Here is an 18,218-nt window from a genome sequence, read left to right on the forward strand (position 1 = left end):
TTATGACCATTATTCTAAATTCACTTTCTGTTATATTATTTAAATCCATTTGGATCAGTTCATTAGCTGTTGTTATTTCCTGGAGATTCTTCTGAGGGGAATTCTTCCGCTTGGTCATGTTGGATAGTCCCTGGAGTGGTGCGGACCTGCAGGGCACTTCCCCTGTGCTGTGGTGTATAACTGGAGTTGGTGGGTGGGGCCGCAGTCAGACCTGATGTCTGCCCCCAGCCCACCGCTGGGGCCACAGTCAGACTGGTGTGTGCCTTCTCTTTCCCTCTCCTAGGGGCGGGATTCACTGTGGGGTGGCGTGGCCCGTCTGGGCTATTTGCACACTGCCAGGCTTGTGGTGCTGGGGATCTGGCGTATTAGTTGGGGTGGGAGGGGCAGGCTTAGTTCGCTTCTCCTTAGGTGATCCACTTCAGAAAAGGCCCTGTGGCAGCGGAAGGGAGTCAGACCCTCTGCTCGAGGGGTGGCTCCGCAGAAGCACAGTGTTGGGTGTTTGCGCGGGGCAAGCAAGTTCCCTGGCAGGAACTGGTTCCCTTTGGGATTTTGGCTGAGGGATGGGCAAGGGAGATGGCGCTGGCGAGCACCTTTTTTCCCCGCCAAACAGCTCTGTCGTCCTGGGGCTCAGCAACTCTCCCTCCCTTTGTCCTCCAGCCTTCCTGCTTTCTGAGCAGAGCTGTTAACTTAAGACCTCCCAGATGCTAAGTCGTGCTTGCTGTCAGAACACACTCCGTCCAGCCCCTCCGCTTTTGCAAGCCAGACTGGGGGCTCTGCTTGGCCGCAGGCTGCCCCTCCACCCAGGCTCCTTCCTGCCAGTCCGTGGAGCGCTCACTGCCTCGCCGTCCTTCCTACCCTCTTCCGTGGGCCTCTCGTCTGTGCTTGGCTCCGGAGACTCCGTTCTGCTAGTCTTCTGGCGGTTTTCTGGGTTAGTTAGGCAGGTGTAGGTGGAATCTAAGTGATCAGCAGGAGGCACGGTGAGCCCAGCGTCCTCCTACGCTGCCATCTTCCTGACCCCCCCCCTTTTTAAATTTTTTTTAAAAATATTTACTTATTTTTGAGAGAGAGAGTGTGAGCAGGGGAGGAGCAGAGAGGGGAAGACACAGAATTCAAAGCAGGCTCCAGGCTGAGCTCTCCAGCACAGAGCCTGACCTGGGGCCTGAACACACGAGCTATGAGATCATGACCTGAGTCCAAGGCAGATGCTTAACTGACTGAGCCACCTGGTCAGTTGAGGGACATTTTAGCAAATAATCAGCCTAAAATCATAAACCCTTTCAAGGTCATGAAATTCAACCACAAATGTGGATAACAAATGTAGATACGGAGAAGTAAATGCAATGGTTGATTCTGAACTGGATCCTTTTGCTATAAAGTGCCAATATTGTGAAGAAGGAGAAATTTGAATGGAATCTGAGGATTATGTAATAGTAATGTACCACTATTTCCTGATTTTGAAGGGTCTGGTTAAGGAGAATTCATTTCTATGCAAGAATTATACATTAAAATACTTAGAGTTATTAACATTGTTTTTGGCAATTATTCTTAACTGTTTTCAGGAAACAAAATTTATTCTTTGAACTGTATTGTATTATTTATCTAAGATTTAGATTATTACAAAATTAAAGAAAAGTCCATTAAGTAGTACACTTAGAAATGTACAAATATAAAATAAAAAAGAATCTAGGGCTTGTAGATTTTATATACTTAATGTTGATATATTTTAATTGATTGATTTTGATACCAAAGAATAAATAACCTTGATTTTTCATTAGCATAATCAACCACTTTTTATTCCTTCAGTTTATATAAATTTCCTAGTACATTTCATTTTTATAAGTAATTATGACTTATGTTGACAATAAAAGTAAAAATAAGATATTCTTAAAGAGAGCTTTTTGTGTGTGAAGCACTGTAAAGTGTTTTAATATATTTGAACTCATGTCATTTTAACTTCCTTTATGTGGTAGATGTCTATTATATGGAATTATAATAAAAATGGACTCACTGCTTTTATTTACGGTTTGTATTAAAAATAAAAGCACATGAAACCAATATGACACTGTATGTTAAGTAACTGGTATTTAAATAAAAACTTAAGGAAAATGGTATTTTCCCCTCCTTGGCTCTCCAGTAAGTGAAATGTAGAATTCATAGTACTGTGTTGAAGAGGGTTTCTTTAAAACTGACTTTATTCCATTTGTCTGAAGAATATAATTTATTTTTAGACGTTCCCATGGTGTGAAGTTTTTTAGCAGTTGCAGCATGAATGAATTTAACCGTATGGTTTCACAGCCTGAATTTGAATGTCTTCAGAATCAAATAGTTTCAGAAGTGTCTTACCAAGATAAAAATACACTCTGTGGCAATGGTATTTTGGAACCGCCTGAGGAATGTGATTGTGGTCGTTCACAGGTTAGTGACAAACATGAATTGCTTATCTAAAGATTTTTCTTTGGGGGAGCCTGGGTGGCTCAGTCGGTTATGCGCCTAACTCTGGCTCTGGGTCATGGTTTTGTGGTTCGTGGGTTCGGGCCATGTTGGGCTATGTGCTGGCAGCTCTTCGAGCCTGGAGCCTGCTTCGGATTCTGTGTCTTGCTGTCTCACTCTTCCCCTCCCCTGATCGTGCTGTCTGTCTGTATGTCTCTCTCTCAAAAATAAATAAACATTAATTTTTTTTAAATAAAGATTTTTCTTTGTGTTTCTTGTGTAGACTTATTAGATGTGATACAAAAAAGAAAGATTTTTTTTTTCTCAAAAGCTCCACCATTTATCAGATATCTAAGGGAGATATGGGGCATGTGATAACTGACTCATCTTGAATTTAAAGCATTTGAAGAGTTTAAGTAGCAGGTAAGTGTAGCATGGATTAAAGAGGTAGATTTTCAGGGTGCTTGGATGGCTAAGTTGGTTAAACTGCCATTTGGCTCAGGTCATGAAATTCGCACAGTTGGTGGTTTCGACCCCAGCATTGGACTCTGTGCTGACAGCTAGAGCCTAGAGCCTCCTTTGGATTCTGTGTCTCTGTCTCTCTCTGCGCCTCCCCTGCTCACGCTCTGTCTCTCTCTCAAAAATAAATAAACATTAAAAATTAAAAAAAAAAACAGAGGAGGTAGAGTTTCTTCATTGTGTAAACATTAATGGTAATATCTACCTTTCTGTATCACAAACAATGTTAACATCAGTTCTATAATTATCACCTCAATCATCTCTCCTGAATTCCTCCAAAGTGACTGCATTGGTTCACTAAGTTATTAAATGTGTGTTGTTGTTTACCTCCTCATCTCCTAATTGCTGTTCCTGCATTTGTGAGATCTTCATTTACTTTAACTTTTGACTTCACAGAATTTAATTAATAATGTCTTGATGTGTTGTTCTATTTAGCTTTTTGCTATTTTTTTTTAGTTGTGCTTGGTAAGATAAGTAATCATTGAATTTTGTTGTGACTGCTTTCATATACTTATAAATGGAGATAATTTTGAATATTTCACATTTGGTTGAGAAGATGTAAACTAACTGGAACAAAATTCTATATACTTGATTGCATTATAATTTTTAAGTGAATGACTCACATCTGCATTTTTATTGGTTTTGTTTGCCTGAATTCTCAGTACTTAAGAAATAATGTTGGTACCTTCAACTGTAGAGTTGGATTTGCCTAATTCTCACTATAATTTACTTAATTCATGCTTTATATATTTTGTAGCTTTTTATATGGTGCAAACATATTTACAATTTTTATATCTTCCTAGAAATTTAACATTTTGCCTTTAAATAAATACTGAATCTGTTTATCTCTCATGTTTCTTTTGGTTTTAAAGTCTATCTGGTCTGGCATACGTCTGTATCTGTACACATAATAACTTTCTTTAATTGGTATTTCCCTGATAATTTTCTATTTACATTTAGTTTTTCTATACTATTAAGTTCAATATCTATGTTTGGTTTTAATTTATTATTCACTCTGTCTTTGATTTATAAGATTATCCCCTTAAACATGATTATTACTTTTTGAGTATTCTTTTAATTAACTAAAGTCCATAATTTGTTCATATTTCCTTTGTTTTTACCTAATGGCATCTTTCTGTCCCAGAATCTCCTCCAGGATACCTCACTACATGTAGCTATTATTACTTCTTACATATTATTTATAACTTTACTTGTCTCAAAATGTTTGTGTTTTCTGTGTTCACTTTGCCACATTTGTTTTTCAGTTGAATTTTTTTAATTTATTTTGGTCTATGTGTTTTGTTTTTCTTTCTTCCACTATTTTTTCTAGTGATTCAGTGGATATGTATTTTCAATTTCCCTTCAGTGATTATATTTGCATTTTTAACCATATATATGTAATGTTTAACCATATCTAGACCACATTACCCCAAAATAACAGGATTTACAACTGTTAGAAAAAGCTCACTGACCCAGTCAAAAGAGAGACACTAGAAACTCAGAGCACAAGTGAGGCGAGGCTTTAATCAATGTTCTTGCAAGAGCGGTTGTCTGATGGACAGGCACACTCAGAACAGTTACAGCAGACAATTTATCTGCTAGCATGCATGTCCCTCCCCTGGCTCCTCATTGGCTGAGTACTACAGAGATTACAGCCTTACCTGGATGGCGAAATGGAGAATGGAAGAACCAGGAAGTGAGGTGTCTGAAGTTTTGGGACTCCATTATGGTGTGTGTGTGTGTGTGTGTGTGTGTGTGTGTGTGTGTGTGTGTGTGTTGGGGGAGGGGAGGGGGTTCATATATATTTCTAATAGGTTAAACCTACTGTTAACTAGTCAGCACAGCTTTTATTTGGTATTTCTGAAAATGAATCATCTCACTTCTCACAACAACCCAATAACTTACATGACATTTTTACAAAATATTTAATTTGTCATCTTTATTATTCCAGAGATTGTATTCAGAAAACAGTTGCTTTATTTCCCCTACCAGTCCTTTTATTTATTAAGGGTTTTTTTGCATGTGAAAGTTTGTTTCTGAAATAATGTCCTTTTGAATTATATCCTATTCCTTAAAATATACTTTAGGACTGTTCTCTTGATAGGACAATTCACTGCACACTTTTGTTTATCAAAAAAAATTATGTCATACTCACCATTTCATTGTGATATACAATACACATGAAATATGAATGAAGGGTGTAACAAACAGATACTTAACACACACCTGAATAATTTGCATTCAGTTCAAAACAAATCTTACCTCTGCCAAAGGAGTTCTTTGTATGTCTCTTCCCAATCAGATGCCCCTTCCTTCCAATCATCATTTACAATTTCACTGCTTTACTACTCTTCAACACAGTTTTACTTCTATTTTTGCATCCTTACACAATATACTTTGGTTGACTGTTTTCTACCTTTACATAGCAACCATATGGCTTATATCATTTTGTCACTTGGCCTTTTACTCAATATTACACTTGCAAAGGTCATCTGTTTTTGAATGTAGCTTAGTCCAATTGTTTTCATTGCTTTTAGTATTTTATTGATATTATAGTTTGTTCTATGTCAATGAAAATAAGTTTATTTCAATTTTTTACTATTAAGATTCATGCAGTTGTGTCTTTCCTGGCACATGTCTTCTGCTACACATGTGCCTGCATTGTTCTAGGCTATGCATCAGTAGGTGAATGTGCTATGCCCTGAGCTATTTGTATGTATATTTCTTTGAATTGAGGGTCTCTGACTTTGGGTTTTATTCCTGAGTGGTCTGTGCATATCTTTCATACAGTTTTTGGTTATTTCATCAGCATTCACTTCTGTAAACTATCAGCAATTTATCATCAATGTGGTAGAAGGCTCAGAGGTACACTGTTTCTCCAGTAAACTACATTTTCTGGGCATGAGATGAGTCTTGTTGGCAAGACGCCCGTGATCAAGTGGTTCAGGTGAAGCAGTAGGTGGGCTGGTGCTATCTGTTTCTTATGGGTGAACAACCTCCTGTTTGTGGAGTTTACCAGTGTCGGGGGCCAGTCTGTTTATAGTGGAACTTTTGGGGACTTTCCCACCCAATCAGATTGTATTGTTGTTACATTGGATTATTTCATAAAGAACTTTTAATGGGAATATCAGAATCATACATTTTCTTTACATAACTATGGGATAAATTCTTTGGTTCCAATGTGCCAGTGAATATCAAAGGAAATTCAGGGCCAGTGGATGAAATCAGCTGTGTACTGGTCTGAGATGCCTGCAATTGCATGGGGTCCTAATCAGACATAGTGCTCAAGGGCTCTTCTTCCCTACCCCCCATTATCCTGGATTGCCTTCAGTGATCTTGTTGCTGAACTCCACCTACCCCAACGAAACTTAGCTGCTTTTTTTTTGGTGACTTATATACTAGCATATCAGGAATATTATTTGGGGAGCGCCTGGGGGGCTCAGTCGGTTAAGGGTCCTACTTCAGCTCAGGTCATTATCTCACAGTTCGTGGGCTCGAGCCCCACGTCAGGCTCTGTGCTGACAGCTCAGAGCCTGGAGCCTGCCTCGGTTTCTGTGTTTCCCTCTCTCTTTCTACCCCTCTCCCTCTTGTGCTCTATCTCTTAAAAATAAATAAATGTTAAAAAATTTAAAAAAGAATATTATTTGGATTATAAAGTCTATCTGTAGTCATATATGTTTAAATATTAAACATCATGCAGCACACACACAAAATAGTTTTTCAGTGCAGGCCACATAAAAATGTTATGATTGTGGCAGAATGTCTACATACTTGATAGTATTTCACATTTTACAAGAATTAATATAATCCAGAGAAGGCCCATCACTGTGGGAACCCAGAGCAGTAAAGCTGTGATCTCTAAGCATTGTGTGATGAAATTAAAATGAATTTGGTCCCACAATAGTATAAAAAGTATTAGTTATACCCATTACTATATGCCAAAGGTCATTCATGGAAAAATATTTTAATTATGGTTGATTTGTTGTTCACTCTGGGAACAATGGTGTTTACTTCTTGTTTATCTTAGTAGTATAATGCAAGCTTCTAATTATCCATGACTTCCCCCAGTCCCAGACAGTACTTCTTTATTTTTCCCTTGTATGCAACATTTTACAACTTTGAAATACTTTAGGAGTATAGGTTGTTCTTAGTTGATCCAATCATTACAGAAACTATGAATGTGTGTCATATCTGAGAACCAAGAAAAAATTTATCAAGTGATAAAAACTAATGCAAGAACAAAAATACATAAAAGGCATAAAAAAACCAATAGCCAGGTTAGTTCCAGTCTTTAATAAGCACAAACATACATCTGCAGAATGTATGTTTTACCTGTGCATAGTTTCAATCTATTTAAAAAATAAGTTATGATTTTTTAAAATATAGTAATGGATTTTCAACAAAATCCAACAGATACTACAGTGAGTTCTATATACCCACCCCACCCTCTACCCCAATTCCAGCATACAGTTTTTCTATTATAAGCATCTTATTGTTGTACATTTCTTATAGTGGATCAGCCAGTATTTATACATTATAATTAACTAAATTCAATCGTCTACATTAAGGTTCACTTTTTGTGTTAGACAATTCTGAGGATTTTGATAAAATTTATAATGACCTGTATTCGCTATTATAGCATCACACAGAATAGTTTCACCACCGTAAAAACTCCCCTGTGCTTCACTTATGCAATCCTCTTTCCCTTCTCCTTAACTTTTTTTTCTCTGATCCATTTTGAGTTGATTTTTGCAGAAAAGATAAAAGTCTATATGTCTAAATTCTTTTTTTTTTTTTTGCATATCCACATTTAGTTACTCCAGCAACATTTACAAAAGATCATTCCCTATTCAATTGCCTTTGTTCTGCTTTTTTTTTTTTCTTTAGTTAAGGTGGGAGTGATACTTCCAGACTCTACATGTCACAGCTGAAACCAGAAATCCCTGAGTTGCTCCTGTCTCTTTTTCACAGGTTAGCACCTTTAGATTTGGAATGCTCCCTTTGTTTTGGGAGTTAGCGGCTTTCAGACCCTGCTGATAAACTTCTCTGTCCTCTTTGGAGCCTCAGGCTGCCAGCTTTCCACCTCTCCTCTCCATGGTCTAATCCCCTCCTTAGGGAAGAATGTTTCCTAAGGTAGCCAGTTGGAACCATCACTTCCATGAAACATGTGGAGTCAGCAATTGCATGGCCTTAGAGTGTGTGCCTTCTAAAAATTTGTAGTCCTAGGTGGCTTGCCTGCTCTACCCTAGTGCCACCCTTGATAACCATAATCCATCATTTCCCCAGTGATTCTTTTCTGCTGGTATTCCTGCCCTTAGTATCCTGCCATATTGAATAGGGGTCACCTCTGTGATGATTAGGATCTATGGAAATGATGGTATGTTACTTTTATGGATAAGCCAGAAAGAATATTTGTAGCAACTGCGTTTTGTAACATATAGAGCAGACACATGGAAATGTTCACGTGTATTCCTCAAAATATATTTGGAATTTTTTCGGCAGTTTGTTTATATATGCAATGCACCTGTAATTTTGCCTTACATGGTAAAAGGGTCTTTGAAGATATGATCAAGTTAGGGGCTTTGAGAGTGTTAGGTATTCTATATTATCTGAGCAGGTCCAATGTAATAATGACAGGGGGCAGGTCAGAGTCAGAGGACACGTGAAAATGATATTTGGAGATGTACTGTGATTTTGAAGATGAAGATTCCATTAAGCAAAGAATGCAGGTGGCCTCTAGAAGCTGTAAAAGGTAGGGAAATGGATTTTCTCAAGAGTTCCCAAGGAATGCACAGCTTTCAACATTTCAATTTTAGTCCAGGTAAGACACCTTTTGGACTTTCGACTTTTGGAACTATAAAATAAGGCATGTATTATTTAAGCCATTAAGCATGGTAAATTTTTTTGATAGGAGAAATAGGAAATGAGTACAAAAGTAAACCAATTATGTATTTCTTTTGATAGGCAAACCTTTGAATATGTTTAACCATTTGTTGCCAAGCAGCCTGCAGTTTTCTGAAGAGAAAAATAATTTGGCTATACTAGCAAGCCTAGATCCAATACATTGGCCTATTTTGGGAGAAATCATTGTTGCCAAGACATTTGTAGGAATCTCAGCAGCATTTTGCTAATGTGAGGTTGGGGTCCAGTTCTTAGGAAACTGAAAGGCAGGATTATTAATGTAAGAGAAACATAAATGCCAGAAGGGACATGTAGGAGGTAATCTTAGAATATCTGAAGTATTTAAAGAAATAGCTAATAGAGGGCACCTGGCTGGCTCAGTTGGTGGAATGTGACTCTTGATTACAGGGTTGTGAGTTCAAGCCCCACGTTGGGTATAGAGATTACTTAAAAATAAAATCTTTAAAAAAGAAACTAACAAGAAGAAACTGCTAAAAAAAAACAGCTAATGGTTTTCAAGAAGGTCAGTGAATTGACCTTCAAGAAGTTCTTGACCTTCAAGAACTCTTGACCTTCAAGGTCAGTGAATTGATAGATCTAGCAATCAGACTAGTAGCTATGGGCCTGAGGAGAGTACACAAGAAAGTTTTGTTTTCCCTTAGGTAGTAAATGCAGGTCTCCAGAGTAAATAAAATGTAGCTGGCTAAGAGGAACCATATCAGTGCTCAAAAGTTTATCTGGGCAGAAGCTGTCTACCTCTATAGTTAACAAGTCTCAGCTTATGGTTTCCTAATAGAATGGGTATCCAACCTTTAGGTTAAAGGAATTGGTGATAGTCTGGGACAAGATCATCAAAGCATTCTGAATTGGCAAGGCCAGGTCATGTGTCTTGTGAGTGAGAGCCAAGAGTTTAATTGACTCTCCTGCCACCCTTGACCTCTGAGACGAAGATGTTTCTTCTCTACCTGTTGGGGTTGTTCTCTTATTCCATGGCCAAGTGATCAGTATGACTGGTGTCTGCAGCACCACTTTACCCTTTTCCCATCCTTACCATAGCAAACCAAACCATTTGGCTACATTCATCTTTAGTTAGTTCAGCAGTTTATTTCTTACATATCTTTGCCATCTTAGAACATCTCGCATCCACTGATACATGAACCATAGCAGGATCACCTTGGAAGTTTTGACCTCGTGGCAATGATTTTTATTCATTATCACCTTGATTCTGTGAAGAAATATGGCAGTAAAAAGGGGACCATGTTAGTGTCTACCACTCCTTGACTCTTATTTGCTACCCTCTTGTCTCAGTAGCCTCGTGTGTTGGGGATAGACACAGAGGGAATAAAAGAAAAATACGACGTTTAATTACATGTTATGGTTCTTTTATAGTCAGTTTGGACTTCCTCTCCATCTGTCCCCTTCAAGGAAATTACCGTATTTAAAGCCTCTACTGCCTGTCTTGAGTGTGTGTTCCACTGGGAGCTAACTCTTGGTTGTGCACTTACCTTTTCAAATTTCTCCTTTAAGAATACATTTTGGGGGTGCCTGAGAGGCTCAGTCAGCTAATCATCCAACTCTTGATTTTGACTCAGGTCATTATATCATGGTTCATGAGACTGAGCCCCACATCAGGCTGTGCACTGACAGCATGGAGCCTGCTTGAGATTCTCTCTCCCTCTCTCTCTCTGCCCCTTGTGCTGTCTCTGTGTCTCTCCCAACAACAGACCATCAAATTCCTCATTAGACTTTCTATGGCCTAACATCCAGATCTACATGGCCATGAACTATTGGTTGTCTTATTTTTTTGCCCTTGGCTTGCAGGGAATTTTGTCTATCTTTTGCCATAGTGTTTACTTGGGGTACTTTATATCCCAGTTACTGAATAGTTTTTTAGAGATTATTCCTGGGACAGAAGAGGCAATTCAGTTGTCTCTGAACTGATTATTTGATTTGCTTGCCTATTTCATCATCTGGGCACTCTTAATCTTTATTGGAAACCTAGGCAGGAGTCACAGTGAAGCAAAAGGAAGTGGTGGCTTGCCCCACTGGGTTTCAAGGACATCTAAATAGGAATTTATCTTGGGTAGGCCACTGTTTTATTATAGCTATACAGACTATTAAAAACATGACAAGAGACCCAAAGTGGAGTCACTTTGGCTAATCCCCATGCTACCACACCAAGACTTCATTACAGTTTTGTCTTTGCTGTCACAGAAATAGAATCCTCAATCAGTCTATCAGGAATCACCTTATCAGCACAAGTTATTTGCCTGATAGACCCCTGCTATCCCCTAAAGGAACGGAATTTTGTAATAATAAACATGCTTTTCTGCCAGTATAATTACCTTGTTCCCACTCCCTTCTGCCTATAAAAGTCTTTCATTCTGTATACAAATGGAATCTCCTCAAATCTTTCTTTTGCTAGATTGAATGCTTCCCAGTTTGAATGGAGTTTTGCTAAGAATTTATCTTAAAAATTTTAATGTGCCTCAATTTTATCTTTTAACAGGACCTACTGCAGTAAGCTACAATAAGTCTTTACATTCTATCCCTCCATCTTCATATCATTAACTAGAGTGGTCACTGACCAGTGGTGCTTAGAGCATGAAGTTGATTCTTAAGTGACCAAATGACTTCCTAGCCTTCAAATCTGGAAAAACCTGCATTGATCCCTAAAGTGTTAGTCAGATGATCCTGGTTTTTAGGATTTCATTAGGCTTTTGACTAAATATATCTCTAATTTCTTCCCTCTAATACATTGTAAGAATATATCTCAGTATATTATAGAGTGACTAACTGTTCTTGCTCACCAGGGATTTGTCTGTAATGGCCACCAACAGAAGAGAAGTAGTTTTATTTTCTTGATATAGTGTAGGTGAGTGAATACAATCACAATAATCTTTCCTTGGTATTACAAGACCACCAACCTCCACTGATGGAACTCATCAGGAATCTCAACAATGGTGGTCAAAGACCATTTGTACCCATTATCAATGAAGACTTCAGCAACCAAGTCAGCTCCAAACCTGGACAGATGATCCTTAGAACCCATCTGTCTTGGTATTCATAAAAGCATTGTGACTTTGTCTTTCATTTCAGCACAAGGACTTAGGATGTGTCTAGGTAGTTCTCATTATATTTGTTTATATTGTTTTCCTTCTGGTTTACTGAGTTTTTTTTTAATTCTACTTATGTTATATTTAATTAGATGTGGATAAAAGAAGTATTAGGACATTGACATTACCACAGACAGTTCTCTCATAACTCCACTGACTTGGAGGAGTCTAAGTCAATCCCATTAGTATCTGAAACTTCTAATTCTCTCACATTATTTTTGCCCACTACTGAACTTCACATAAGTGAAATAATAGAGTATGGATCCTTTTTAATTCTGGATTTTTTGCCTATAATTTTGATATTCAACTGCATGATTAAATGTATCTGTAGTTCATTGGTATTTACTGTGGAGTAGTATTTCTTTGTATGAATATGACATAGTTTGTGGATTCATGCAATTTTTTTTATTTATTTTGAGTGGGGGGAGGGGCAACGAGAGAGGGAGAAAGATCTCAAGCAGGCTCTGCACTGTCAGTGCAGAGTCCAAAGCGAGGCTTAAATGCATAAACTGTGAGATTGTGACCTGAGCCAAAACCAAGAGTCAGACTTTCAAATGATTGAGCCACCCAGGCACCCCGATTCATGCAATTATTTAATGACCTTTTAGGTTGTTTTTGTTTTTGAGTATTCTGAAAAATGCTTCTAAAGAATATTCATGTCTTTTTTAGACATAAGTTTTCACATATCTTTGGTAAATTTCTAAGAATAGAATTATTGGGTCACATGTTAATTATACTATTAAATGTGTAAAAAGGCATCAAACTGCATTTTAAAGTTCTTACAGTATTTTACATTCCAACCATCTATGTATGAGAGTGGCAGTTGTTCCTTATTCTTACCAACTTTTGTTACTTCCAGTCTCTTATATTTTAGTCATTTCGAGGTGTGCTGGTATTTCATTGCAGTTTTAATTTTATCTTCCTGATGACTAATTTGTATTGGACTGTGTCTTATGTGATTATGAGACATTCAAATGTCTCTCTTTTGAATGTTCAAATATTTTACATATTTTAATGTTTGTCTTTTTATCATGTATAAAAATTCTTAATATAAACTGCATGCAAATATTATGCCAGATTATCTCCCCAGTATGTGGTTTGGCTCTGTATTTTGTGTCCTATCCGATCCAAAGTTGTGAAGCTTTCTCATAAGTGTTGTAGAAGTTTACTGATTTTAGCGTTTATGTATCTGCCTATGATCCATTTTGAGTAATTTTTGTAAGTTAAGTATTAGGGCGTATTTTTCTCTCTCTGTATATATCTAATTGCTCTAACCCCATTTATTGGGAAACGATCTTCTCTTCCCATGGAATTACCATGGTACCTTTATTGAAAAACAGTTCATCACCTACTTTGTGTTCCATCGATCCATATATCTCCCCTTAAACTAATACCAGCTATTCTTACCCTAATTCACAAAATCAGGTAAATTGTGTCTTCATATTTTATACTTTTTTCTGAATATGGATTTGGTGATTTTAGGTTTTTGCATTTCTATGTGAAATTTGGAATCAAATTTTCCATTTTTACCACACCCCCTAAAAAATAAAAAAAAACATTGCAGAAATTTTGATTGGGGTTTTTTGAATCTATACATGAATTTGTGGGGAACAGCCATATTCATGATGTGATTTTCAAACCATGAACCTGGTGTATTGTTCCATTTATTTAGATGTCTCTAAATTAAAGTGTAAATATCTCATATTTCTGAATGTTATTAATTGTGTACATTTTAAAAATCTCTATTTCCAGTGCCCTTCACAGGCACATAGACATAGAATTAAATCATGGAAGTTGTTGATTCCTCCAATAACCAGCTTAGCATTACTTTGAATGACTGATTCATATTTTGGAAAATTACTGCAAAATGTTTAAATCAAAATTGTCAAATAATCCCAGTGAACGTATAAAAAAGAGTATAATTTTGGAGTTTATTCCAGAAATAGAGAAGCATTTCAATAGTTTTCAACATATATCAAAATTAATAAAGAGATAAAAAATTATGATATTAAGTACTGAAGAGACATTTGATAAAAGTTGGGAAAACTAGGAGTTAAAAAAGTCCTTTTGATTTCTCTAAATTATCAATTGCAAACCACAGTTACCTATTTTAAAAAGGTCTCACATTCAGTCCCATAATGGGATTCCATTTTTAAAAAGTGTGGTTTTTTAATGTTTATTTATTTATTTTGGAAGGAGAGGGAGGGACGGAGCATGAGCAAGGGAAGAGCAGAGAGAAAGGGAGACACAGAATCTGAAGCAGGCTCCAGGCTCTGAGCTGTCAGCACAGAGTCTGATGTGGGGCTCGAACTCACAAACTGTGAGATCGTGACCTGAGCTGAAGTTGGACGCTTAACCAGCTGAGCCACCTGGGCGCCCCATGGGATTCCATTTTTAAACTACAGTTCATTGAACATTTATTTGTAAGCCCAGGAAGAGTTAAGATGGTGGAGTAGTAAGAGGACCCTAGAACATAGCTAGATCAATACCAAATCATTTTGAAGACCTAGGATATCAATCTGAGGATTAAGAGAACAATTTGCACAATTAGAGGGGGAGACATGACAAATACAAGGGGCAGATACATGAATTGGGGAAAAGAAAAGCCACAGTGCCACAGAGGGGAAGGAGCCTTTTTTGTAGAGAGAAGACAGTGAAGGAGAAGGGGGAGAGAGAGCAGCATGTTGGGTTCATGCAAGAAAAACACTCCTCCAAAACCATTGACCGGGAAGTCAAGAGGAACTGACTATTGTAAGTTTTTGCAAACAATGGAGCTCAAATTCTGAGGTTTTAGAAATCCCTGCCATTCACCAGAGTGGAGATGGGCAGGCAGTGGTGCTCCTGGGGAGGAGGGCAGAGGCCTGGGAGTGGAATGTGGACAGCACTGTGTGGGGATCCCCTGGGTCACACTGGGAGAGAACGTTCCCCTTCCTGGAGTACATTTGGAAGAGGGTATATTGCATCTCCAAGGACAAAAGACATAGCGGGTACATTGAGCAGCCGTTCAACAGCAAGGGACAGAGGTGCATGCAGAGGGCAGGAAAACTGGTTGCACCTTGTTGCTGTGCTTTACCATAAATTCCAGGTACCTGTGCTGTGGTGAAACTGCACAGGCGCCAAGTGCAGCACTGTGAGGCTCTCCTCTGGAGGAGGGGAGTGGGTTCACACTTCCGGATCCTTTAAGATTTGGAGTTTTGAATCCCAGCTGTGTGCCAGAGATAAAACACAGGAGAATTGTGGCACCAGGTATGAGGGCAGGGATCTGATGGAAGCCTGGGACACAGGAAGGGGGATTGTTCACTTCTCTGTGAGGGCTCCCGTCTGGGGATAAGAAAGCAGGGCGACACCATCTTCCCCACTTGGACTTCAGTGAGCAACACAGTGCCCCCGGTATAGGCTGGAACCTCTTGTACCAAACCCTACATCCTGCACCCTGCACCCTGCAGGGGAATCTTTACTAAGGCAGATCTGACTGTGACCCAAAGCAGGGCCTCTCCCCCAGAGGAACAACACAGGGACCCCTTATGCAGCAAGACTACTTACTGATCATAAGAGTGCTCCAAAGCATCAGATTCAGTTTTGGTGGAAATATGACTAAGCTTGCTTCTTTTCTTTTTCTTTGTTTTCTTTTGCAATCAGTCTTATAGTTTTTGGTTCATTCGTTTATTTTCATTTCCTTTTCTTCCTTTCTTTCGTTCTTTCTCTCTCTTTTTTTTGGAATCAGGTTTATAGTTATTTTTTATCGTTTTATTTTTGGCTCTTTTTCCTTTTCTCTCTCTTTCTTTTTTGGAAGGGGGAATCAGGCTTTTTTAAAATTAGTTTTATTTTGGGGTGCCTGGGTGGCTCAGTCAGTTGAGCAACCGACTTCAGCTCAGGTCATGATCTTGCAGTTCGTGGGTTCAAGTCCCTCGTCAGGCTCTGTGCTGATGGCTCCGAGCCTGGAGCCTTCCTTGGATTCTGTGTCTCCCTTTCTCTGCCCCTTCCCTGCTCATGTTCTGTCTTTCTCTGTCTCTCAATAATGAATAAAGTTAAAAAACTTAAAACAAAAAATTAGGCTTATTTTACCAAACAAATCAAAGCACACCTGGGTAAAGGTCTGAACGCTCCCCAGTGCAAGCAAGGAGGAACTCTGCATAGGACTGACCTGTGAGAAAGACCAGCCAAAACACAACACACTGCACACAGCATACACCAGAAACACTTCCTGAAGCTCCAGGCCATGGACAGTGTATGACCTCTTCATATAGCATTACTCTCAGGAACAGGAAACACAACAAGTTCTCATAACTTGCAAAAGACAGAAACCTAGGCAAAAATGGCAAGATGGAGGAATACTCCCCAAAAGAAAGATCAAGAAGAAATCACAGCCAGGGATTTGCTGAAAACAGATATAAGCAATATATATGACAAGAATTTAGAACAAAAGTCTTAAGAATACTAGCTGGTCTTGAAAAAAGCATAGAAGACACCAGAGACATCCTTGCTTCAGAGATAAAAGGCTGAAAAACTAGTCAGGCTGCAATAAAAATGCTATAAGTGGGATGCAAAACCAACTTGAGTTAATCACAATGGGGAGAAGCAGAGGAAGGGATAGGTTATATAGAAGATAAAATTATGGAAAATAATGAAGCTGAAAAGAGGAAGGGAAGAAAACATCACACATATAGGCTTAGGGAACTCAGCTATTCCATAAAGTGCAATAATATCCATATCATAGCAACCCAGAAGAGTGGGAAAAGGGGGAAGGAGGTTTATTTGAACAAATTATACTGAGAACTTTCCTAATCTGGTGAAGGAACAGGCATTCAAGTCCAAGAGGCACAGCAAACTCCCCTCAAAATCAACAAAATCAAGTCAGCACCAAGACATACCTTAGTGAAACTTGCAAAGATAGAGAATTCTGTAAACAGTTAGGGACAAAAGTTCCTTAAACTACAAAGTTAGACACATAAGGTTAGCAGCAGACCTGTCCACAGAAACCTGGCAGGCCAGAAGAAAGTTTCATGACATATTCAACATGCTTAATGGGAAATATTGCAGCCAAGAATACTTTATTCAGCAAGGCTCTCATTCAAAATAGAAGGAGAGATAAAGAGTTTTCAAGACAAGCAAAAACTAAAGGAGTTCATGAACACTAAACCAGCTCCACAAGAAGTATTAAATGGGACCCTTTGGGAGAGAAAGAAATACCAAAATCACCAAAAATAGAAATGAACAATCTATATGAACAGCAACTTTACAGGTAATAAATGACACTAAATTCATATCTATCAATAGTTACTCTGACTGTAAAAGAACTAAGTGCTCCATGAAAGAAATTGAAGAAGACACAAAGAAATGAAAAAATAATCTATACTCATGGATTGGAAGAACAAATATTGTTAAAATATATTTAATACCCAAAGCAGTCTACACATTCAATTCAATTCTTATCAAAATACCACCGGCATTTTTCACAGAGCTAGAAAAAACAATTCTAAAATTTGTATGGAACCACAAAAGACCCTGAATAGCCAAAGTAATGTTGAAAAAGAAAACCAAACTGGAGGCATCACAATTTTGGACTTCAAGCTACAATACAAAGCTGTAGTCATCATGACAATATGGTACTGGCAAAGAAACAGACACAAAGATCAATGGAACAGAATAGGAAACCTAGAAATGGACCAACAAATGTATAGACAATTAATCTTCAACAAAGGAAGAAAGCCTATCCAATGGATAAAAGACAGTCTCTTCAACAAATGGTGTTGGGAAAACTGTATGGTGACATGCAGAAAAATGAAATTGGACCACTTTTTTACACCATATACAAAACTAAATTCAAAATGGATGAAACACCTAAATGTGAGACAGAAAACCACTAAATCCTAGAGGAGAACACAAGTAACAATGTCTTTGACCTTGGTGCAGCAACTTCTTACTAGACATGTCTCCAGGGGCAAGGGAAGCAAAAGCAAACCTGAACTATTGTGACTTCATCAAGATAAAAAGCTTCTGCACAGTAAAGGAAACAACAAAACTAAAAGGCCCCATATGGAATGGGAGAAGATATTTGCAGATGACATATCAGATAGAGGGTTAGTATCCAAAATCTAAAAAAAAAATTATCAAAGTCAACACCCCAAAATACAAACTTAACACCCAAATAATCCAGTTAAAAATAGGGAGAAGGCATGAATAGACATTTTTCCAAAGAAGGCATAAAGATGGTTATCAGACACATAGAAAGATGATCAACATCACTCATCA

General features: G+C 38.1%; 1 protein-coding gene across 5 annotated transcripts in view; it reads left to right on the forward strand.

The window, feature by feature from the left end:
* Nucleotides 1-18,218, forward strand: part of LOC125163894 (A disintegrin and metallopeptidase domain 3-like) — a 119,893-nt gene that overhangs the window by 65,111 nt on the left and 36,564 nt on the right. For all 5 annotated transcript variants that reach the window (XM_047856174.1, XM_047856172.1, XM_047856171.1 and 2 more), the window contains exon 12: nucleotides 2,229-2,415. In XM_047856174.1, coding sequence (XP_047712130.1) covers nucleotides 2,229-2,415 — 187 coding nt within the window. The remainder of the gene's footprint in view (nucleotides 1-2,228; nucleotides 2,416-18,218) is intronic.

This window comes from Prionailurus viverrinus, chromosome B1, assembly GCF_022837055.1.
Source record: "Prionailurus viverrinus isolate Anna chromosome B1, UM_Priviv_1.0, whole genome shotgun sequence".
Lineage (NCBI taxonomy): Eukaryota > Metazoa > Chordata > Mammalia > Carnivora > Felidae > Prionailurus > Prionailurus viverrinus.